General features: G+C 41.7%; 1 protein-coding gene across 3 annotated transcripts; it reads right to left on the bottom strand.

Moving 5' to 3' along the window:
* Window positions 1-3,245: 3,245 nt before the first annotated feature.
* Window positions 3,246-19,352, bottom strand: LOC121396205 (uncharacterized protein C10orf143-like). Of its 3 annotated transcripts, XM_041570893.1 has the most exons (6): window positions 19,122-19,351; window positions 13,104-13,314; window positions 10,418-10,525; window positions 7,832-7,987; window positions 7,692-7,748; window positions 3,246-3,684 (listed from the first exon to the last, which is right to left on the bottom strand). In XM_041570893.1, exons 3-6 carry the CDS (start codon window positions 10,508-10,510, stop codon window positions 3,655-3,657), a joined length of 336 nt encoding a protein of 111 aa, XP_041426827.1. In that variant the 5' UTR covers window positions 10,511-10,525; window positions 13,104-13,314; window positions 19,122-19,351; the 3' UTR covers window positions 3,246-3,654. The 3 variants fall into 3 exon arrangements, with proteins under 3 accessions (XP_041426827.1, XP_041426826.1, XP_041426828.1); XM_041570892.1 differs by lacking the exon at window positions 13,104-13,314 and having other exon boundaries at window positions 19,122-19,350; XM_041570894.1 differs by lacking the exons at window positions 7,692-7,748; window positions 13,104-13,314 and having other exon boundaries at window positions 19,122-19,352.
* Between the last annotated feature and the right edge of the window lie 5,356 nt (window positions 19,353-24,708).

Genomic DNA, 24,708 nt, shown 5'->3' with positions numbered 1-24,708 from the left:
AACAGTTAAATGGGGTGTTGACCATACTACCCGACTATCAGGGCATGTAAAGACATTAAAGGGATACGGTCATGGGAAAACATTTTTTTTCATCAGTTAATAGCGCTGATCCAGCAGACTTCTGCACTGAAATCCATTTTTCAAAAGAGCAAAAAGATTGTTTTATATTCAATTTTGAAATCTGACATGAGGCTAAACATATTGTCAGTTTCCCAGCTACCCCCAGTCATGTGACTCGTGTCTGCACTTTAGGATGGAACGGCTTTCTGGCAGGCTGTTATTTCGCCTACTTAATGTAGGAGAAAATTCACTCAGACAACGCTAATTTACTAAAATGCGAACTTGTGTCAAGGGCGCAGAACGCTGGTGAATTTTCGCTAGCGTTACTTCGGCATTCAAAGCGACTTGCGCTAGCGTTCAGTCTAAACTCTACTATAGTTTATATAAACAAGCTGCTGTGTAGCCATGGGGGCAGCCATTCAAGCACAGGATACACAGTAGATAACAGATAAGTACTACTATAGTTTATATAAACAAGCTGCTGTGTAGCCATGGGGGCAGCCATTCAAGCACAGGATACACAGTAGATAACGGATAAGTACTACTATAGTTTATATAAACAAGCTGCTGTGTAGCCATGGGGGCAGCCATTCAAGCACAGGATACACAGTAGATAACAGATAAGTACTACTATAGTTTATATAAGCTGCTTTGTAGCCATGGGGGCAGCCATTCAAGCACAGGATACACAGTAGATAACAGATAAGTACTACTATAGTTTATATAAGCTGCTTTGTAGCCATGGGGGCAGCCATTCAAAGTTGAAAATTGAGAAAAGGCACAGGATACACAGCAGATAACAGATAAGCTCTGTAGTATACAATGAGACTCTTCAGAACTTATCTGTTATCCGAGTATCCTGTGCTTGAATGATTGTCCCCATGGGGGAGCACTCCTGTGCAGAGCAACAGTACATTATATTGTCATAACTTGCGGACACTTTACATTTTTTGATCTTACCGTTCCTTTAAGCCTTGGAGCCATAGTTCTACCCATGAAAAATGGGTAGTATATGGTGGTTTGGGAAATCAAGAGGGGTTGGAAAGCTGAAGATTAGATTTTAATCAAGATTTGTCTATCCAAAATCCCATTTTCCTCATCATAGATTCAAGGGAAAGGAAATAAACACAACTTAGACAGAAAACAGCACTGCAATGTTAATGCTCTACTTTTTTTTTTATTCAAACATTTTTTTTTTCAAAATAGGTGGACTTTACAATATCACAATCCACTTTAACACTATTTTCTCCTGAGCAATCAAGAACGTTAATTACAAAAGGCTATTTTATATTCCTTGTAGAATAAAATTCAAAAAGTAAAAAGTAAAGAATCTTAAAAATGATGGTAAGCAATCAGCTTAACTAAAACTCGAAACTATGCCACAATTAAAGTACATTTTCAGATTACCTTATTATAAAATTCCTGTGTTACAAAAATAAAAAATGGTTTACAAATTTGCATAGTGACGTTAGTTCCCTGTATATATGTAAACTATATGGCCAGAAAAAAATGTGGCTACCTCACACCTGTACAACATCTCAATTCAAAACAGAGGGTATTAACAGTCTACTTTTCTAGTGACACTTTAACTCAGTGATCCCCAAAACCAGTAGCTCGTGAGTAACATGATGCTCACCAACCCCTTGGATGTTGCTCCCAGTGGCCTCAAAGCAGATGTTTATTTTTCAATTCCTGGCTTGGAGGCAAGTTTTAATTGTATAAAAACTAATTATATTCTGCCAAGTAGAGCCTCCTGTAGGCCGCCAGTCCACATAGGGTCTATAAAATAGCCATTATACCCCTATTTGGCACCTAAGGGACTTTCTTCATGCTTGTGTTGCTCCCCAAGTTTTTTTACATTTGAATGTGGCATATGGGTAAAAAAAATGTTGGGGACCTGTAAGGACCAACCGGGATTTGAACACTGGGGTTACTGGACTTTCAGTGCAGAGTCGGTGAATTTACCGAGTGAGCCACTGGAGGCTCTTGGGGCTGTCCTGATCCTGTATTATTGTTCTGTATTCTGCGTTCATCTTCAGTTCCATTAAAACTTGCGAATTCACCATGCTTGCTCCAAGTGTTTGTGGCTATTTCCCTGGGCTTCAACCACACCCACTATCTGGTGTGAGACCAACTCCCGTTACAGTGGCTTCCCGCTGTGAACATTACAGGACCCCTGCTTTAACTAGATGTTGGAACGTTGTTGGTGGGGTTAGTTCCCCATTCCATTTTACCCAAGAGGTTGGCCACCACGGTTGCCAGGTCTGATTTTCAAAACCAGCCCAAAACTAGCCAAGAGGCACTCCAAAAACAGCACAATACGTGCAGTGAAAAAAAAAAGTCTTAAAAATAAATGAATATATGCGAAAATATGCCTTTTTCAATTTTCACTGATTTGCACATTTTTCCATGAAGCAAAATTGAAAAAATTCGCCTGTCACCAGGGGCGTAAATATAGAGGGGGGCTCAGGAGGTATAGGGGTCCCATGAGGCCCTAATACATATACTATATCAATAAATATTAGTAAAACAGCTCAATCTCTAGACATTTTGCTGGCCAGCAGATTTTTGCTCCAAAATTGTCTGAAATTGAGGAAAATTACCGGAAAATGCGAGAATGCTCAAGAGGGATGGGAGACTCGAGTACAGAGCCCAAAATCTGCTAACTCCCGGCTTCTACACAAGTCCGTCCCATTGCCATACCCATGCTGGGTATTGTGGTCTTACATTTAACTTGGCCGTCTACAAATTCTTAAACAAAAACTAGATTACCCAACATACACCGGGAGACACAGGCGTGGCACATTAGGGCAAGAAAAAAAAAAACTTTGGCTGGTTTCCAAAGTAAAAACCAGCCAAAGGTCCAAAAAAGTAGCGGAAATCTGTACCTTGGCTAGTTTGTAGTTTCAAAACCCACCTGGGCTTTAAATTAGTTGCCCAATTTGGCTGGAAACCAGCCAACCCTGTTGGCCACGGATGATGGGAGTCAGACCTGACGTTGGGGGTGAGTGTTCCAATTCATCCCACAGTTGGTCAGTTGGGTTGAGGTCAGGACCAGTCAAGTTCTTCCACTTCCATCTCAGCAAACCCATTTTTAGGTCATCTCTTTGTGCATGGGGTTATAGCCAGGAAAGGGTCTTGCTTAAACTAGTGCCACAAATTAGGAAACATGGAATTGTGAAGAATGTCATTGAATCATTTAGTGGCACCTGTTTCGGCAATGAAGGCTGCGACTTAAATATCAGTAATTAGGAGGGGTGTGAGGATACTTTTGGCCATATAGTGTATGATGCCAACAATATACTACTGTATATTAAAGAAATAAACTATGATTTGTCCATTGAAATATGTAGAAGCTGCAACTGTGCTCCGTTAAGGGACCAGTCTGGAAAAGAGTCCACAGGTAGAGTTGTGCAAATAGCAAAGGTTGTGAATACACATCATGTAGATACAGTTCTAACACAGGAGTGGTTCCTCTTCAAACAAATGAATGTAATGAAATGAGCAGCACGAAGGGACATCAGAATCAGAGAGTCCTGTTGCTCAACAGTAAAGTCTGAATGGAATGCCTCTGGACGGTCCCCTGTATCCGGTCTAATGCCCCAAAATATGGTTTATGTGGCCCTGGAATTATTAAAAACAAAATGATCAAGAATCACTTTAATTTATACAGATATAACGTTATAAATTTAACTGATCTGAAAGTTTTGGCTAAATATTCTAATTCCACGGTAAAACATGACTGAAGGTAGCTTCTCTACAGACAAAGGAATCCATGTATGTGTTATTTGCGTGTTTGAAACTACACAAGACACAGCGGAAACACAGAAAGTAATTAAAAATCTACATTTAAAGGGGAACTAAAGTTTAAAATAGAATAAGGCTAGAAATGCTGTATTTTGTATACTAAACATAAACTTACTGCACCACAAGCCTAACAAACAAAGTTGGCCACAGGGGGTCACCATCTTGTAACTTTGTTAAACATCTTTGCAAGACCAAGACTGTGCACATGCTCAGTGTGGTCAGGGCTGCTTAGGGATCGTCATAAATGATCAAAACAGCACAAGTCAAATAATATCTGTCAGAAGCCAATACAGCAAGACCAATTAATAATCAGAATATACAGACTGCACTGGGTCCTGTGTTGTCATGTAATCTAATGTGGATTTTATAGTTTTTGTATTGTTTAATACAAACTTTCTCCAACTCTGCAAAACCAAGGCTTTTGCAAAATAATCCTCAAATAGAATCCCAGTTTATCTGTTTAAATCTGGCTCCATGATCTTTGTCCCTGCAGCTGGAGTTGGAAACAGTAAAGGGGATGTAAAGGCAAAAATAAAATCCAATACAAATCTCTACACAGTCGCCAACTGCTCTAAAGGAAACAAACAAAGCTGCTTGAGTTCTGCATGGCTGGGGATTAAGGCTGGAGCTCCCCCTGCTGTTCATAAGTATGATTGTTTCCCTGCTCAGCAGTTAGGGACTGTCTGACAATTCCTATCCACAGCAGTATATGAAGTAAATTTCACTGCATACAGTCAGGTTTCTTGTAAAAACAGTACACATTTTTTAATTAAAGTATATTGGAGATAGGTTTCTTTTTCATTAAAGAAAGTAAATATGGGATTTTATTTTTTTTCTTTACATGCCTTTTAAAGTAAAAAGTAAAAAGAAAGACTGAACTGCCTACTTATCACAAATCTAAACAAGCAATTTGGAAGGGAAAGCTACAGGAAGGTCTCCTCTCCGAGCTTTGCAGGAAATTCACAATGTAAAGTGACTTGTCATGGAGACAGCAGGAGGGCCAGATGAACGAAGTGTTTTGTAAGAACTGTGGGCTCCGCTGATGCCTTTCAAGTATTCATTGAGTTTAGCAGCCAGCTTGAAATTGAACCTTTTATCCCTGGCCTCCCCTGCTGATGTCTCAGCTCTTCCCTGATAGGAGAACACAGGCAACCTGATGCAAATATAAGAGTGTGCCCCTCCTGAGACTTCACAAAAGAAAAGCAAATGCAAGGGGAGAATTGCTGACAAGTACTGATATTGCCCACATTTCCACTTTTCCTCCTCCACAATGGATATGCAAGCCCAGAGCATGGCATTTTATGATAGCAAAGGGACTTAAAGGGATACCAACACCAAACAAAGCCCATGTCCGTATGCAGCACCCAAAACCCTACATTCTGTTAATGGCAAATTTGCACAAAATGATGCTTGTTTGTAGCGCTGACCGTTCCGTATGAAGACGCTGGGTAATACCAATCCGGCTTTATTATATCACATATTGTGAAAGCGTAATAACAGTGTGCAGTTATGAAAGCCTACACGTTTCGTTCCAGTGTAGTCGGCACTTTTTTTACCCTGAAGAAGTGGCGACTACACACACACACACGAAACGCGTAGTGCAGTGCTCACTATTGTGCTCGCTGCACTAGCACAGCTGAATTTCAGTTATAAAAATTCAGCTCTTAAAGGGATCCTGTCATCAGAAAACATGTTTTTTTCAAAACGCATCAGTTAATAGTGCTACTCCAGCAGAATTCTGCACTGAAATCCATTTCTCAAAAGAGCAAACAGATTTTTGAAATCGGACATGGGGCTAGACATTTTGTCAATTTCCCAGCTGCCCCAGTTATGTGACTTGTGCCTGCACTTTGGGAGAGAAATGCTTTCTGGCAGGCTGCTGTTTTTCCTTCTCAATGTAACTGAAGGAGTCTCAGTGGGACATGGGTTTTTACTATTGAGTGTTGTTCTTAGATCTACCAAGCAGCTGTTAGTTAATCTTGTGTTAGAGAGCTGTTATCTGGTTACCTTCCCATTGTTCTTTTGTTTGGCTGCTGGGGGGGGGAAAGGGAGGGGGTGATATCACTCCAACTTGCAGTACAGCAGTAAAGAGTGATTGAAGTTTAACAGAGCACAAGTCACATGACTTGGGGCAGCTGGGAAATTGACAATATGTCTAGCCCCATGTCAGATTTCAAAATTGAATATAAAAAAATCTGTTTGCTCTTTTGAGAAATGGATTTCAGTGCAGCATTCTGCTGGAGCAGCACTATTAAATGATTCATTTTGAAAAAATTTTTTTTCCCATGACAGTATCCCTTTAAAGTTACCAGAAGCGGCTTTTTGCTGCCCCTGGTAAATGGCCACTCTGTGCCGCCTGAGACAAGGTTCTCACCTTGTCTCATGGCAGGAGCGGCCCTGCTTTTAATTAATCAAAGGCAACTAGCGATGGGCGAATAATTTCCGCTTTTCGCCCGCAAAAATTGGATGCAGGTCGGGAAAAGTTGCTAGCAGCAAAACCGTCGCGCATCAACACTATTCGGACGTCCATTGACTTTAACGTCAGCATCAAAATTTCCACTACATTAATTTTCGAGTTTCGCATTTTTTTTCACTGTTTCTCCAATTTTGCTGGAAATCTGCAAATTTTTTGACAAAACTGGAGAAATTCACCCATCACTAAAGGTGACCTAGTCGAAATCTCTAAGTTTAGCTTTTTAACAGCAGCACAGTATGTGCAGTGCCACAGAAGGACTAACAAGATCTAAGATGGCAAACTCCTTTGGACAACTTTGAATCCCTGGATCTTTACAGTTATGGGTTGTTACTGTATATTCAGTTTATAAATGACAGCATTTCTAGCCATATTCAATTTTAGACTTTAGTCATCATTTTAATCTAAAGTATCTGACACCTAACCTTACTTTTTTTCTCAATCTAGGCCATAGAAAAAACACTTTGGGCCTTAGTTGTCAAAGTTTTTTTAATCAAAAAAGTCCCACCAAATTTAATCGGATTGGGACATACATGAAAAAAAAACTTATGATTTTTTCGGAGTTTGTTTCTCGAAATTGCTCGATATTTGCCCCAAAAAAGTTAGAAATAGTCGGATTTTCAAGATAATTCCAGGGCAGACCACAGAAACTTCCAAATAGGATAGGGACCTCTCCCATTGACTTATGTACAACCTCAGTCTAAGATGGCAGATTTTCAGATTCTGATTTTATTTCATCCTCGGGTATAATAAGCTTAAAAAAATTTGTTGTTTTTTTCCACTAAAAATTTGGTTTTTATAGTAAAAAACAAACAAAAAAAACCCCTCAAATTGTATGAGTTTTAGGCATACCCCCCTTCATGTAAGTGATTGTTCCACGTCTATCGCACAAGGCCAAATTACAATAAAAAAAAAAAAACTAACTAACTAACAAGTGCTCCTTTGCTGCAGTCCCTTATGTCTGAAGCAGTGATAAAACATGCGAGGATGTAAGACATCATCACTTTTCCAATTTTTCTATTATTCTGCTAAATGCTTATCAGCCCGGCGGTGAAACTAATAAATGAAACAGCATTATTGGGAGCGGGAATAATGAATTTGTGAACGTTATTTATAAGATATGCCATCAATACTGGCAAAGAGATAAAAATCCACTTGTGCCGTCTCTACATTCCCATTCTCATTATTGCTACTCTCAATATTTATTTGGCTGAATCAACATAAAATGCCATTTTGTTATTCCAATGTTAAAATCCATTAAACATGAATCCTTTTGTAACTGTATGTTAACCTCACTGCCTACTCCCAGAATAAGTCTCTCTTTCTACTTTTTAATGTAATATATACTTACAGATTCCCCAGCAATACACCTTGGACAAGGCCCGGGGCCTCCATGAACCTGAAGGGGCTGAAAATGACAAAGTGAATATTAGAATACAAGGACCCAAAGCACAAGCTCCATTATGAAGAACAAGAGGACACGGCACTTACCACTGTATTCTGGGGTCTCTGTGGGGTTACGGTCTGGAAAGAGTTCTTATTGGCTGCCATTTGCATTTGTAAATACACCATGTCACATTCATTCAGCTGGTTGAGTAAAATGCCACCTCCATTAGTGATGTTCTCCAGGCCTCTGCACATGCGCTTCTGCAAAACATATGCATTAACAGAAATGTATAGCAACTTAGAGCCAGGTGAACCCTAAGATCAGTGCCCAACCTCTTATGTATAAATGGAAGCAAATTCCACCAACAGTGCAAGGACAGCTTGGCTGCAGAGCACTCCACCAAGATGGTGGCGACCATGGCAGCTTACTGGCATCATCATCATCATCATACTGTGTTGTGTGCATGACGTCATCGCTCCACATTTCGGCATGGAAATTCTAAATATAAGGATGCTGGAGAACTGGGTTCAATGCCTGAATATAGGTCTTTCTTGCTAAAGGGTCCTGGGTGCTCCTAAATTGCGATCTTGTCTTCATTCATTGGTTCCTCGCCTTCTGCTTTGACTTTGACTCTGCTACTTGCTGTTCCCTGAAATTTTGGCCTGGATACAGCTACAAACTCTCTTAACCCCTCGGATAACGCAAATTGGACTTTTCTATATACAGCTTCCTCCTTGATCCCAACTCCAACTAGAGCTGCTAGGCCCTGAAACAGTGTTATTGGGAGACGCACCCAATATCTTTCAGAGGGATGCTGCAAGTCACAATGTAAGAACACCTATTGAGGGCTGCAAGTTGCCTTCACTGGACCCCTTTGTGCCAAGCCCACCACTCGGCAGGGCAACAACAGGGGAAGGTGAATGAGGAGCGATCGTTGGGGAGACAAGCACCTCAACTTGGGGTGTTGTACCCTGGGTATGTGCATCTTCTGTCTATCTGTAGTACTGGCCCTGCAAAGAAATCTTTTTAAAGGATAACTTTCCTTTATGCATTTCTATTGCTGCCCAGAATCTGAGTTCTGTAAAACAGCTAAGCAGTGCCAGTTTTAAAGGGCTTCCTTCCTTGTACATCTTTTTAAAGTGGACCTGTCACCTACAAATAAAAAGCTGCATAATGAAAGTCCTTTGCAAATTAAATATGAAACCCTAAAAATTTTTTTCATTAAAACATCCATACCTGTTATAAAGGTGTTTAAATATCTAAACTGTCAATCAAATATTACCTGCCCCGCCTCTATGCCTGTGGCATAGAGGAGGGGCAGTCAATTACTTTCACTTTCCATTCAGCACTTCCTACATGTCACTGCTCTCCTCACATTCCCCCTTCCCTCCTCAGGCTCTATAATTGTGTAGGGCACTGCACATGGACATTATGTCCCCCATTCTGGTTCATACACAAGGTTTTGGGGTGATACACAATTTCCCTTAATAAGCGTGTCCACAAAATGGCAGCTGCCTGCTTGCTCTGATTGTTTAATTCCAAGACAGAAGGAAACAAAATTTAAATAATAAATACAGTGTAAGTAAAGTTTATTTTGCTCAACTAACATGATAGAAAAGAATTTGAAATTATTTCTTAGGGTGACAGGTCCCCTTTAATGACCCACTACAAGTCGTTGCAACGTCTCAACCACGGTGAACAGGAATACGGCTCCATATATTCATCACACGCAGCCAACAGAGCGAGGTTAATGTAAAATATATACATAATACCGAGAGTACTCAGGGCATTATCCAGACAGGGTCTTCTTTTTTGAACAGGTGACCCTTGTGCATTTGGCTTTCACGTGAATCATTTAGTCCACCAGTGGCCGGCAGGTCCCACAGAAAGCACTAATGGACAATACATTTGCACTTAGCATGGGAAAATGCTTCCAGATCCCATCAGAATCAATTCCAGTCTACTAACCGATGCGACCGTATGAAAACATTATTAATTCACATAAGACAAAACTGTCCAGGAATCCCCGCTGTCCTCAGGCCCACATGGCAAAGACTGCAAAACCTTGTTACCATGATTCCAATTGGGAAATGCAACGTATATCCATAGCTGCCATTTGTATGGAGCCAACATATTCGGCAGAGCTTTAGAGAGATTATTCACATTAGTTCCAGCCATAGTGAAGCTTACAGTCTATAGTATACATTCACACACACTATAGCACCAGACAGGACTGTTTCTATATGGGCTCACATTGGCTAGCAATTGGCCTGCGTGAGAATAAAGGTATTCTTACACTTGGAAGGCTGGTCATAGAGTGGGCTTTGCCCTGTCTGCACTCAATAGACCCCCTACCACCTCTCCCGGGTCAATCACAATGTAACAAAGGCCAAAATTTTAAAGATTCATTGGAAGAGCTGGACCCTTGTCTTAAGGAGATCTGTCTTCTGGCTTTCAGGAGTCGGAGCCAGCAGTGTAAAAACGGGACAAACAAATAATGCTTTCAACTATCCTTACAAAGAACTGTAAAGCCACTGAAAAACGGTAATGAATGCATATTGAAAAGCTGCTTAGAATTAAATTTTTACATTACAAAAAGGCTTTAGCAGAGTTTCCCTTGCAGCCTGGCAACACTCAATGCAAAAAGTATCTGTAAACTTTGTACACGGAATTTAAAATTTGCAACTTACACTGGTTGGATATTCCCCAATCTCGTCCATACAGTGACGTTTGCGCATATGAGCCAGATCCATTTCCATAGCCATCTCACCGCAAATGTCCATGGTCTCCCGATTAATCTGTGGTCAAATATATAAAATGTAAATAAGAAAAGCTGCAGTCAAAACTCTCATTTATCTGCCATGACTTTCATAATGCAACGATTTTAATTTGTTTGTGAATTTGTAGAACAAGGAGACGGTCACTCGTCAGGCCGCGGGATGGCACTAAGAGCGTTTCGTTTTCCAAAGTCACCCGAAGTTTCCTCGTGAGGCATAGCCATTCGACTAAGGGCAGAGACACACGCTCAGATTCGGGGAGATTAGTCGCCCAGCGACAAATCTCCTCTTCTTCAGGCGAATAATTTCCCTGAACTGCTTTCCCACCGGCTAGAATGTAAATTGCCGGCGGGATCGCATTCAGAGCACGTTTCGTTTTCTAAAGCCGTCTCACGAGGAAACTACGGGCGACTTCGGAAAATGAAGTGATCCGAGTGCCATCCCCCCAGCGATTTAGATACTAGCCAGCGGGATGGCAGTTTGGGGAGATTAGTCGCCCGAAGAAGAGTTGATTTTTCGCCGTGCGCCTAATCTCCCCGAATCTTTGCATGTCTCTGCCCTAATAGGTCACTGGCAAGGCCTCATCTTGAGTATACAGTTCAGTTTTGGGCCCTAATCTTTTAAAAGGATATTAATCACTAGCATCAGAAGAGGGGGCATCCAGGCACCCTGGAGCACCCACATCAAGGGCCTGCACAACCCCCTAGGCCCCATTCCAGGAAATAGCTCAGGTGCCCGCGGGTAGCACGTCTGGGCCAGCGGGGCCCGCGAGAGTAGAGACCCTCTGGGTTTTTCCTGGTGTCCTGCTGGCCCAGTACGACCTTGCCAATAACTCTATTAAGTGTGGCTTGGATTTCTTGGACAACGATAAGATCCAACGTTATGGTGACCTACATATACAAGTGCCTGAGTGTGTATAAATCTGGCATTTCCGATGGTGTTTATGCATGACTCACGTTAACTTGGGGGGTCTCCATAATACAGGGGTTTTAAGTATCAAAAAAAATGATACAAAGTATAAAAACTATAATCACATATGTATATGAAAGAATTACTCAACATAGGACTGGGTTAGAAGGGCAATTATAACTCACAGTAAACAAAATTGCTTGTTGTTCGTGATGGGCGAATTTGTCCTGTTTCGTTTTTCCACAAAATTTGTGAATTTCCCGTGAAATTCGCAAAACAGGACTTTTGGCACCAGCGACAATTGGCTAGCGTCAAAATTGATGCCGGCGACAACTTCAGCGCCAGTGACATTTGACGCAAATTAAAGTCAATGGGTGTCTGTTTAATTGTTGCCAGCATCAGAACGGTCGCCGGCATCGGATTTTCACAGCAAATTTGTGAAAATGCGGATCACTAGAGTCATTGTTAATGAGCCTTACAAAGCTTATGTTTGCATGGAGGAACAGACATCCTGGCACTAGAGGGAATGACAGGAGACAATCCCAAATGTCCTGATGAGGCGACCCTTCCATGGGGAGAAAAAATCCTCTAAGGCCTGGATTTGTGGAAAGAACACAAAGGCCCGGGCCTAGCTCAGCAGAATTTTAGTTGGGCGGCATGCAGGAAATACATTTTTGAAAATTTCCTGTGCACCAATGCCCAGTACTCTGGACCGATGCTAAAAATTTGCGCATGTGCATAAAGGAAGGAGACGTGGGTAACAAGCAGCGAGCCTTGGGGCGCCTGCTTTGTAAATCCGGCCCTAAACCCTCTACTGTGAAAAGCTTAGAGATCTGATTTTGCAGGTTTTTTTTAAAAAAAAAACAACACACATCTTGGTTTCAAGTCACACTTTTTTGGTCATTTTCTAAGTTCAAAAACACTGTATCCAAAAGGATGTGAGGATCTCCAAAAATAAAGAGAAAAATATAAAAAGTAGAAAAATGTATTAGGACATGAAGACCTAACGCGTTTCGTGCCTATTGGGGCACTTACTCATATTCTAAGTTCCCCTTCAAGTTTAAAAAGAATGTTACAGGTATTTAAATCTATTTCTGTTATTAATCAGCCTGCTATTGGTCCATGAGTAACAATAAGTAGGCATGGGCGAATAAATTTGGCAGGCGAAAATTCGCAGAGAGTTTCCACATTTCGCCGCCGGCGAATATATTCGTGCAACTGTTGAGAAAATTAGACGACGAAAAATCTGGCGTGTCCAAAAAATTGGGGCGTGCGTCAAAATTATTTATTATTGACTCTAATGCATTTGGACAAAATAGGCGTGCATATAAAAACTGTCGCAGGCGTCGAAATTGATGCGCATCATAATCATTTTGACGCCCATTGACTTTAATGCATTTAGCAAATTTTTCGCCATTTCTCAAAACGGGACAAATTCGCAAATCACTAACAATATAAGACAATAAAAGATAGCAAATAAAGACTCATCTCTAAATTTACTCTTATTGCCCCCCTCCCTCCAATGACTGCTCTGGGTGACACCATTGTTAGGTAATGTATTTCCTATTATGACAGTCATAGACCAACCAGGTACTCTCCATCCTATAAGCCCTTGGCTTTTGCTTCTTCTATAGTTAAATCATTGATCCCAATGCCCAACATGTTTCTTTGGCAAAGAAAGTTTTCTAACCTGATCAAATCCTGAAACAACCTTTATCAGTCAGGATCAGCTGGCTGCCATAAACACAAAGAAAACAGTACAAAATGTTTTTGTGTACAAGATCATCGGCGTGTGTTTGGCCAACTTTAGCCTGTCCACCATCTTTTGGTTCACCATAAGATTTAGCGATGTTGTGGTGGAGCAAGTCAGGTTGATCAGATTGGCTTTAGGGTTGTAAAACCTGCAGTGACATAAAAGGAGTTTTACTGAGCTTTATTCTCCCCAGTCTTTCCTTGAGCAAAGACATATGTATGATCTTGATTGTGTAACATGCACAGAGCCATAATTAGCTGTGCAGTCAACAAGCACCTTATCTGCAACAGGTTAGAAAGTTCACATTGTCCGTGCAACAGCAGAGAAAGTTGTGCAGACTCGAGCAACAATCCCAAAGTTTAGTTTAGCATGATACATAGGAGGGGAGCACAGATAGGGTTGCCATCTCATCCCTTTAAAACTGAACACATATAGAATACACAGCCTGCATGGCTAGTGATGGGCAAATTTCTCCATCTCGCTTTGCCGAAATTCGCGTAACGGCCAAAAATTTGTGAAACTTGAAAATAGGCGGCTGCGTCCAATTTTTAAGTTTTACACATTTTTGGCCGTTACGCGAATCCATAAAGTCACTATCGCCAACTTTGACGCCAGCTATAAAATCAATGGGCGAATAGCGTTGACGCGCGGTGATTTTAACGCGTGTTAACTTTTCCAAAAAATATTTGACGCTAGCAAACATTCGTGGGAGTTTCACGGATTTATTCGCCAGCGGGGAAGCGCGGAAATTCTTTGCAAATTCGCGCCAGGCAAATTTATTTGCCCATCACTATGCATGGCTAATTAGCAATTCATTTAGATGCATGTTGCATGGCTGCACAAATCAGTTAAGCCTGCAGCATGCATCTAAATGAATTGCTAATTAGCCATGTGGATTCTATATGTGTCCGGTTTTAGGGTTGAGACACACGGGAAGATTTGTCGCCCACGTTTTTAAAAAGCAAGTCTCAGCGACAAGTGGTTTGTTTTGTCGTAGCATAGAAAACACGGCAAATCGCAGGGGACCGCGCACACAATGCTATTTGAAAGCGCCAGCAGTCTGAAAACACACAGAGACCCTTTTCGGAGCGATAGATCAGAAATAGCATAGTTATAGGAAATCGGCAGTAGCAAACAGACGAGGAAGAACGCAGAATGTAGATTCTACCTTTAATAAAGCACTATTTAGATACAGATAGGCTTATTGATTTGGTGGAAGAACGACCAGCACTGTATATGACTGGTCTTACCACAATAAGCTGATAAGGAAGCAACTGTGGGATGAGGTGGCAGTTGAACTTATTACAGGCTGGGAATCTCTTTTAGATGGTGAAAAAACATACGAAAAGGTAAGGTAAGAGTTGAAGAAATTCAACTCAGATGGAAGCACATTAGAGATTGCTTTCGTAGGGAAGTATCTGGCCAGAAGACGGATACACACAGTGGTGCATCGCCATTAGTGATGGGTGAATTTCTCCTGTTTGGCGAAAAACTTGTTAATTTCCAACAAAATGGCAAAAAATTTGCATAACCTGAATTTTCGACGATTCCGACGCACATTAAACTAATGGGTGCCTTTAATTGTCGCCGGAATTGTTGCGTGTGTCAAAAAAATTTGCAAAATGGAGAAAAATTAGTGAAACGCGAATTTGGCGTGGCGCCATTTTTTTTTACACCGGCGACAAATCCGATGCCGGCGACAATTCTGACCCTGGCAAGAATTCCGACGCTGTCGACAATTCCGATGCACATTAAAGTCAATGGGCGCCTTTAATTGTCGGCGGCATTGGAATTGTTGCTGCTGGCGATTTTTCGTGGCAATTTCGTGAATGTATTTGCCGGGGGGGGGAAACGCTGAAATTCCCCGCGAATTCGCGGCTGGCAAATAAATTCGCCGATCACTACTATTAACTGATGCGTTTTGAAAAAAACATGTTTTCCCATGACAGGATCCCTTTAAAGTCAAATTTACCGCGCTTTAGTAAACGGACCCCATAGGCTCTAGCTTGCACAAGTACATTTGCCCGTAGCAACAAATCAAGTAATTTTCTCATTGGCAGGAGACTAAAGGTGGCCATACATGGAGAGATCCGCTCGTTTGGTGATGTCGCCAAACGAGCGGATCTCCCTCCGATATGCCCACCTTGAGGAGGGCAATATCGGGCTGATCCGATCGTGGGACGATGCCTAACGGGCAGTCGGATCGCGGGACCGCATCAACGAATAGATGCGGCCGCGATCCGACGGGATTTTTTGTCCTATCCGACATTCGGCCAAATCTCAATCGGTGAAGCCCGTCGGGGGGCCCCATACACGGGCCAATAAGCTGCCGACACGGTCTGTCGGCAGCTTTCATTGGCCCGTGTATGGCCACCTTAACACTGCATAGCTGTGAAACAGGATAAAAAAGTTCAGTATAGCTGCACACTGGGACTGGGGCACTTGTGCAGTGATTGAGAATAGGCGCGCCGCTGGTTAGAAAGCTCAGCACAGTTGTTGAACTGGTTCACAATTCTGGTGCAACAGGTTAGAGAGATCAGTGCAGCTAAGCCACAGGTCAGGGATAATGTGAGGTATCTGACTTTTCTTTGAGCAGGGATTTACAGTGAAGACGGAAGCAAAGATGGACACGTCGATTTGCCTTTCCCTTATCGGTATGTCGAATCACTGCCTGCAGCTACGGCTAAACGAGCTGGAACCCGCCCTGCACAGTAACAATCTTGGGACAGTTCTTTAAGTGTGACTGGGTACAAAGGGGAAATCTAAACAGAGATAATCAATAGTTATTGCCATCATAAAAAAAATCAAAGCTTTGGCTTCTTGCACACATAGTTGGAGTTTTACTAATATTGAAAAGTAGGGATGCACCAAATCCACTATTTTGGATTCAGCGGAACCCCAAGATCCTTTGCGGAAGATTTGCCCGAATATCGAACCGAATCCTAATTTGCATATGCACGAGATTTGCCTCCAGATTCGGTTCGGCCAGGCATAAGGATTTGGCCGAATCCTGGATTCGGTGCATCCCTATTGAAAAGTACTCATGGCACTAATATATATATATATTAGTGGGTTTATTGAACTTCTCACATGAGGACAGTTTTAAAGGAACCGAAACGCGTTGATGTGAGGGAACAAATAAGAAGTTCAATAAACCCACTAACACTTAGACCCGTGAGTGCCTCCATTTTCTACAATTATTGAGATACGTTTTGGGAGATGCACCCGAAATTTGCTAAGATATTGGGTGCCAATACTTGATGTGACACATATATATATATATATATATATATATATATATATATATATATATATATATATATATATATATATATATATATATATATATAAATATACATATACATATATTTATATTATTGTACTGTGTATGAGATACGATACCTGAGGCAGGCCAAGCAAATATTACCTAAAGAGGCTGCTCTCACTTAAAAAAAAAAAAAAACTTTATAAAGCTGCATATAAAGTCCAATCACAATGCCTTTCATCTCTCCAAGCCCAGGGGGCCTGACACAAGGTCCTGTTTGGAAGACAATGAAAGCAGAGATAGAAGAGATTCGGGAAGACCAACAGTTGCAACCTTCTAAATCAGCTCTTTGATTTTAGACTGTGTCTGTGCACTGCTGGAATGGCCATGATGTAAGGGATAGAGTGTATAAAGCACATTTCAGACTTGGTGCCACTTCAAGATCTCCTTTATCAATGGATGTGCCGCCTGCTCACAGGGACTGGCACCTAAATATAGATTTAAAGAGCAGATATCTCAGCAATGAATGACCCTGAACTTTCACCAGAATCATTTCTAACTCTTAAAGGTCATTACACATTTTGAATTTTTTTTTAAAGGAATAGTAACACCAAAACATTTAAAGTCTTCTAAAGTAAAGAAAATATAATGTACTGTTGTGCTGCTGCTAAAATGGACATGTTCCCTTCAGAACCTCTACTATAGTTTATATAAACAAGCTGCTGTGTAGCCATGGGGGCAGCCATTCAAGCACAGGATACACAGTAGATAACAGATAAGTACTACTATAGTTTATATAAACAAGCTGCTGTGTAGCCATGGGGGCAGCCATTCAAGCACAGGATACACAGTAGATAACGGATAAGTACTACCATAGTTTATATAAACAAGCTGTTGTGTAGCCATGGGGGCAGCCATTCAAGCGCAGGATACACATTAGATAACAGATAAGTACTACTATAGTTTATATAAACAAGCTGCTCTTTAGCCATGGGGGCAGCCATTCAAGCACAGGATACACAGTAGATAACAGCAAGTACTACTATAGTTTATATAAACAAGCTGCTGTGTAGCCATGGGGGCAGCCATTCAAGCAGAGGATACACAGTAGATAACAGATAGGTACTACTATAGTTTATATAAACAAGCTGCTGTATAGCCATGGGTGCACCCATTCAAGCACAGGATACACAGTAGATAACAGATAAGTACTACTATAGTTTATATAAACAAGCTGCTGTGTAGCCATGGGGGCAGCCATTGAATGCTGAAAAAAGAGAAAAGGTACAGTATACACAGCAGATAACAGATAACCTCTGTAGTATACAATTGGATTATTCAGTACTTATCTGATATCTACTTTGTATCCTGTGCTTGAAAGGCTGCCCCCGTGGCTACATAGAAACTTGTTTATATAAACTATAGATGTGTGTCTGCAGCAAACACACCAGTTTAACTGGTGCAGTTTGGGCATTCCTTTAAAACACTTTCAGTTTTTGGTGTTACTGTTTCTTTAAAGGGATACTGTCATGGGAAAATTTTTTTTTTTCAAAATGAATCAGTTAATAGTGCTGCCCCAGCAGAACTCTGCACTGAAATCCATTTCTCAAAACAGCAAACAGATTTTTTTTTATATTCAATTTTGAAATCTGACATGGGGCTAGACATATTGTCGATTTCCCAGCTGCCCCAAGTCATGTGACTTGTGCTCTGATAAACTTCAATCACTCTTTACTGCTGTACTGCAAGTTGGAGTGATATCACCCCCCTCACTTTCCCCCCAGCAGCCAAACAAAAGAACAATGGGAAGGTAACCAGATAACAGCTCCCTAACACAAGATAACAGCTGCCTGGTAGATCTAAGAACAACACTCAATAGTAAAAACCCATGTCTCACTGAGACACATTCAGTTACATTGAGAAGGAAAAACAGCAGCGTGCCAGAAAGCATTTCTCTCCTAAAGTGCAGGCACAAGTCACATGATTGGGGGCAGCTGTGAAATTTACAAAATGTCTAGCCCCATGTCAGATTTCAAAACTGAATATAAAAAAATCTATTTGCTCTTTTGAGAAATGGATTTCAGTGCAGAATTCGGCAGGGATAGCACTATTAACTGATGTGTTTTGAAAAAAACATGTTTTCCAATGACAGGATCCCTTTAAGGATATCCCTGCAGCTGCTGACTACAAATCCCAGCAGCCCCAGCAGCAGAAGGTGTCCAGGTTAGATACCCACTATACTATATACGGAGCATGGAAGGTATTTTTGAGCAGCCAGTGGTTAGACTGCGCTCACATTAACAGGGGGTGCTGGGACTTGTAGTGCAGGGGGTGCTGGGACTTGTAGTGCAGGGGGTGCTGGGACTTGTAGTGCAGGGGGTGCTGGCAGCTGTAGTGCAGGGGGTGCTGGCAGCTGTAGTGCAGGGGGTGCTGGCAGCTGTAGTGCAGGGGGTGCTGGGAGTTGAAGTGCAGGGGGTGCTGGGAGTTGTAGTACAGCTGGAGTTGAAGCTTAGGCTGTATAAGTGACTGGGTTGGGGATTACTGGCAGGAAACAAGTGAATTTTCATGGAATTACTGTACAAAGGATAAATTGTAGAAGCAGTTACATTGTATGAGTGCGGGTAGAAGCAGCAGGTACATAGTGTAGTTATATTGTATTATTTACCTCTCTCTTCTGCCCTGGAACTTACCTTTGAAGAAACAATGAGTTACTGTTGGGGATGAGCCCTTGTCTGGCGGCGGGATACACAGGCTTCCAGTAAGGAAGAGGGATAGGAGGGATCAGACTGGCACTAATGGGGTGCAGGGAGTCGGCACAGATCAGCAACAATACACAGTGAGTCCAGGATCATCATTCAACTCAGCGCGCAGCTTCCTTCCACTCCACCACAACGTTGCACGACGCCCCGCCTACTAACAGCAGCAGCCAATCCCAGGGCGCAGTTTGAACTGAAGTGACGTCAAGAGCCCCCGCAGCAGCTAGAGGGCAGGATTAAGGAGAACGGAGGAGTAACCCTCTGTGTGCCGAAGAGCTGCAGAAGGAGGCGTGGCTTTGGTGGAAAAACGTGTTGGGCGCATCTGCAGACTGACACGTGCAGGGGAGATTCCCAGTCTCCCAACTCAGTATAAATGTGTTGTATCAATGTTTTGCTGATGAATTATGGCTGGTATTATTGTACATTACAGCCCTGGTCTTGTCTCCCCATAGTTTATGTTTTCCTATAATTGTTTTAAAGATGTTACTTAGCGGATTATGAGAGTTGTAGTTCAGCAGCAGCAGGGTTAAAGAAGTACAACCATACAAGGCGGCACTTCTTTAATTTTCTGTAGGAGTGGTTTACCTTTCAGTTAAAGGAACAGTAACAAAAAAAATGAAAGTGTTTTAAAGGAATGACAATATGATGTACTGTTGCTCCATGCTGGCAAAACTGTTTTGTTTACGTCAGAAACTCTAATATAGTTTATATAAATAAGCTGCTGTTTAGCCATGGGGGCAGCCATTCAAGCACAGGATACACAGTAGATAACAGATAAGTACTACTATAGTTTATATAATAAAGCTGCTGTGTAGCCATGGGGGCAGCCATTCAAGCACAGGATACACAGTAGATAACAGATAAGTACTACTATAGTTTATATAAACAAGCTGCTGTGTAGCCATGGGGGCAGCCATTCAAGCACAGGATACACAGTAGATAACAGATAAGTACTACTATAGTTTATATAAATAAGCTGCTGTTTAGCCATGGGGGCAGCCATTAAAGCACAGGATACACAGTAGATAACAGATAAGTACTACTATAGTTTATATTAACAAGCTGCTGTGTAGCCATGGGGGCAACCATTCAAGCACAGGATACACAGTAGATAACAGATAAGTACTCTTATAGTTTATATAAACAAACTGCTGTGTAGCCACGGGACAGCCATTCAAGCACAGGATACACAGTAGATAACAGATAAGTACTACTATAGTTTATATAAACAAGCTACTGTGTAGCCATGGGGGCAACCATTCAAGCACAGGATACACAGTAGATAACAGAAAAGTACTACTATAGTTTATATAAACAAGCTACTGTGTAGCCATGGGGGCAGCCATTCAAGCACTATTCTACCATTTAAAATGTTATTCTTGATCCAATAAATTCATTTTTTAATTGTAATAGTGGTGTGCCATCTCAGGCCATTGTGCCTGATCCTTTGCTTTCAGAAACAGCTAGCACTATACAATGCAACTGCTTTCAGATAAACTCTTGTTTCTTCTGCTCAGTGTAACAGGAGAAGTCATGGCCAGACTTTAGTGTTTTACTAATGAGTGCTTTTCTCATTTCAATCACTAGGTGAGGCATGGGAGTATTTTTAATAATGCAGATGTCAGTGAGGTGTTATATTGTTGCCTGCCTATTGTTCTTTTGACAGGCTGCTGGGGGGTGGGGGTGATATCACTCCAAGTTGCAGCAACTCAGTAAAGAGTAACTGAAGTTTTTCAGAGCACAAGTCACATGGCTTGTGACACCTGGAAAACTGAGAACATGTTTAGCCCCATGTCAAATTTCAAAATCAATTATAAAAAGTCTGCTTGCTCTTTTGAAAAACAGGTTTCATTGAAGAATTCTACTTGGGGAGCTCTATGAACTGATGCATTTACAAAAAAAATGTTCTCATGACGAAAGTAGGGATTCATGCAGCTTTCTTACCATCCAGTACAAGGTACAGGTATGGGAACTATTATCCTGAATGCTAGGGACCTGGAATTTTTACGGATAACTTCATAACTTTTGTCTACTAGAATTAATGTAAACATTAAGGGGCAGATTTACTAAGGGTCGAATATCGAGGGTTAATTAACCCTCGATATTCGACTAGGAACTAAAATCGTTCGACTTCGATATTCGAAGTCGAACGATTTAGCGCAAATCCTGCGATCGAACGATCGAAGGATTATTCGTTCGATCGAACGATTAAATCCTTCGAATCGAACGATTCGAAGGATTTTAATCCAACGATCGAAGGAATATCCTTCGATCAAAAAAACGCTGGCAAGCCTATGGGGACCTTCCCCATAGGCTAACATTGACTTCGGTAGCTTTTAGCTGCCGAAGTAGGGGATCGAAGTTTTTCTTAAAGAGACAGTACTTCGATTATCGAATGGTCGAATGGTCGAACGATTTTTAGTTCGAATCGTTCGATTCGAAGTCGAAGTAGTAGTCGAAGGTCGAAGTAGCCCATTCGATGGTCGAAGTAGCCAAAAAAACACTTCGAAATTCGAAGTTTTTTTAATTCGAATCCTTCACTCGAGCTTTGTAAATCTGCCCCCAAATGAACCCAATAGGCTCGAACGATTCGAAGGATTTTAATCCAACGATCAAAGGAATATCCTTCGATCAAAAAAACGCTGGCAAGCCTATGGGGACCTTCCCCATAGGCTAACATTGACTTCGGTAGCTTTTAGCTGCCGAAGTAGGGGATCGAAGTTTTTCTTAAAGAGACAGTACTTCGATTATCGAATGGTCGAATAGTCGAACGATTTTTAGTTCGAATCGTTCGATTCGAAGTCGAAGTAGTAGTCGAAGGTCGAAGTAGCCCATTCGATGGTCGAAGTAGCCAAAAAAACACTTCGAAATTCGAAGTTTTTTTAATTCGAATCCTTCACTCGAGCTTTGTAAATCTGCCCCCAAATGAACCCAATAGGCTGGTTCTGCTTCTAATAAGGATTAATTATATCTTAGTTGGGATCAAGTACAAGCTACTGTTTTATTATTACAGAAAAAAATGAAATAATTTATAAAAAAACTTGCATTATTTGGATAAAATGGAGTCTATGGGAGACAGCCTATCCATAATTCAGAGCTTTCTAGATAATGGGATTTTGGATAACGGATCTAATACCTGTACTCTTTTATGATTACAGAGAAAAGGCAAATCATCAGAAACAATAACAAATGTTTAGTAACATCCAATGCTATAGGAAAACTGCATTCATGCATCTTGTATATTAGCATTTCTCAGGATGAAAGTATATGATTGTTATAAGTGGTGCATATTGATTTCTGTGCTAAAGAAAAGGATTTGCTTTGATGTAATAATAAATCCATCACACAGGGTACAGCCTGACCCTGCATCAAGCCTGTGAAACTGGATAGACGTGCAACAAAGATGGTTTGGAACGGGAAGCAGCCGGAGAGCTCTGAGCTGAAGCACGGAATACTAATTGCACCTTCTGACACAATGCCAGATAATTGCATAAAACTGGAATACAAAGAGTAGGTTTCAGGTTTTTATAATGAAGGTTTTTTTTTTTAATGGCAGTAAATACAGTCATGTTTGGCTGTCTCTCTTTAGGGGTCTAGTTAGGGATTGGTTTAATTGATATAGAGATATTTTATAAAAATATTTGTTTTATATATTTTAAAAAGACATCTCATGCTTACATTCCAATAGCTAGAGTCCTGCGCGGGTCCATTTTTTGGAACCCGTACCCACAACCTGCAATCCGTAACCCGGACCCGCATTCTTACCCGCTTGGACCTGCTACCCGACCTGAAGTACCTTATTCCCCAACTCGGACCTGTGACCCACTGACCATCAAGTATCAGGAAGTGCTGTCATTGTAAACCGGATGTGACATCATTGGAAGTAGGCGTGATCGGGAAAAACGGAGTACATAACGCTATTGAGAAAACCCGCGGCCCGACCCGCAGAACTGCCGACCCGCACCTGGAACTTCGAACCGCAACCCGCAGGGTACCGCAGGTTTTTGCGGGTAACCCGTGGGCAATAGCCTTTGTAGTCCGTCTACATCGCAGAAGTGAAATGTCTTAAACTGAAAGCCACCGTATATAAACAAGAAACCAACATGAGTTTTGTGCCTTTGTAGCCTCCTTGGGGGATATGGGGTTAAACAAAATCATCAACCCCAGACCAGAGGGGAAGTAGTTTCCTCCCAAGGAGATAGGTCTAAGCCAGGGGTCCCCAACCTTTTTTTTTTACCCGTGAGCCACGTTCAATTGTAAAAAGAGTTGGAGAGCAACACAACCGTGAAAAGGTCTATGGGGTTGCCAAATAAGGGCTGTGATTGACTAATTGGCAGCCCCTATGTAAACTGGCAGACTACAGGAGGCTCTGTTTGGAAGTACACCTGGTTTTTATACAACTAAAATTTGCCTCCATGGCAGCAATTCAAAAATAAGCACCTGCTTTGAGACCATTGGGAGCAACATCCAAGGGGTTGAGCGCAACATGTTACCCACAAGCCACTGGTTGGGGATCACTGGTCTAAACTAAAGTTCCTGAGGCCGGAGTATGCAATGGAAGGACTTATGGATCCCACTTTTACCCCTCCCTGATTTGAGGCGAGGAAGTAATACAGTTTGGGTTCAACAGTGGCCACTCATCTAAGACCTACCCAAAAGGAGGCAGTAGCATTAGCCGTGGTAATTATGTTATAGTCTCCATTTAATGTGTTTGGGTGTCAGCAGGAGAGGGCTGGCAAGCGGTGCATTTTCCCCTGAGCTACATTGCCCAATTTCACATAAACCCCATTGTGGATCACTAATGCAATTTCAATGCAAGAGCAAGGCTGTGCACCTAAATTACATATTAAATGGATTCTGTCATGGGAAAACATGTTTTTTCCAAGCGCATCAATTAATAGTGCTGCTCCAGCAGAATTCTGCACGGAAATCCACTTTTCAAAAGAGCAAAACACATATTTTTACATTTAATTTTGAAATCTGACATGATGCTATTATTTCCCAGGTGCCCCCAGTCATGTGACATGTCCTCTGTTAAACTTCAGTCACTCTTTACTGCTGCACTGCAAATTGGAGTGATATCATCACTACCCTCCCCCCCCCACCACCACTATGAACAGAATAATGGGAAAGTAACCAGATAACAGCCACCTGACATTTGTATACAGCTCCCTGGTAGATATGAGAATAGCACTCAATGGTAAAAATCCACTGCAATCCCTTCAGTTACATTGAGTTGGAGAAACAATAGCTTATCTGAAAGCAGTTTTATTATGAAGTGCTGGCTCTTTCTGAATGCACAGGATCATGCAAACTGGTCTGAGATGGCTGCCTACACACCAATATAACATATTTTCGAAGGGAAGGAAGAGGACCTGAAGAATACTGAAGAGCTGGAAGATGGAGCCAATGAGCTCCGCTGCATTTACTCTGGTAATCACCTATGCAGGGGGGGGAAGCAGGGAGGGGGGGACTAAGAAGGGTAGTGGGCAGGGGTTATTATTATTGCGGGGTTTAGTTC

Source organism: Xenopus laevis, chromosome 7S (genome assembly GCF_017654675.1).
Source record: "Xenopus laevis strain J_2021 chromosome 7S, Xenopus_laevis_v10.1, whole genome shotgun sequence".
In the NCBI taxonomy this organism is placed as follows: domain Eukaryota; kingdom Metazoa; phylum Chordata; class Amphibia; order Anura; family Pipidae; genus Xenopus; species Xenopus laevis.
Note: the sequence above shows the minus strand (reverse complement) of the source record. Positions and strands in the feature narration are given on the sequence as shown.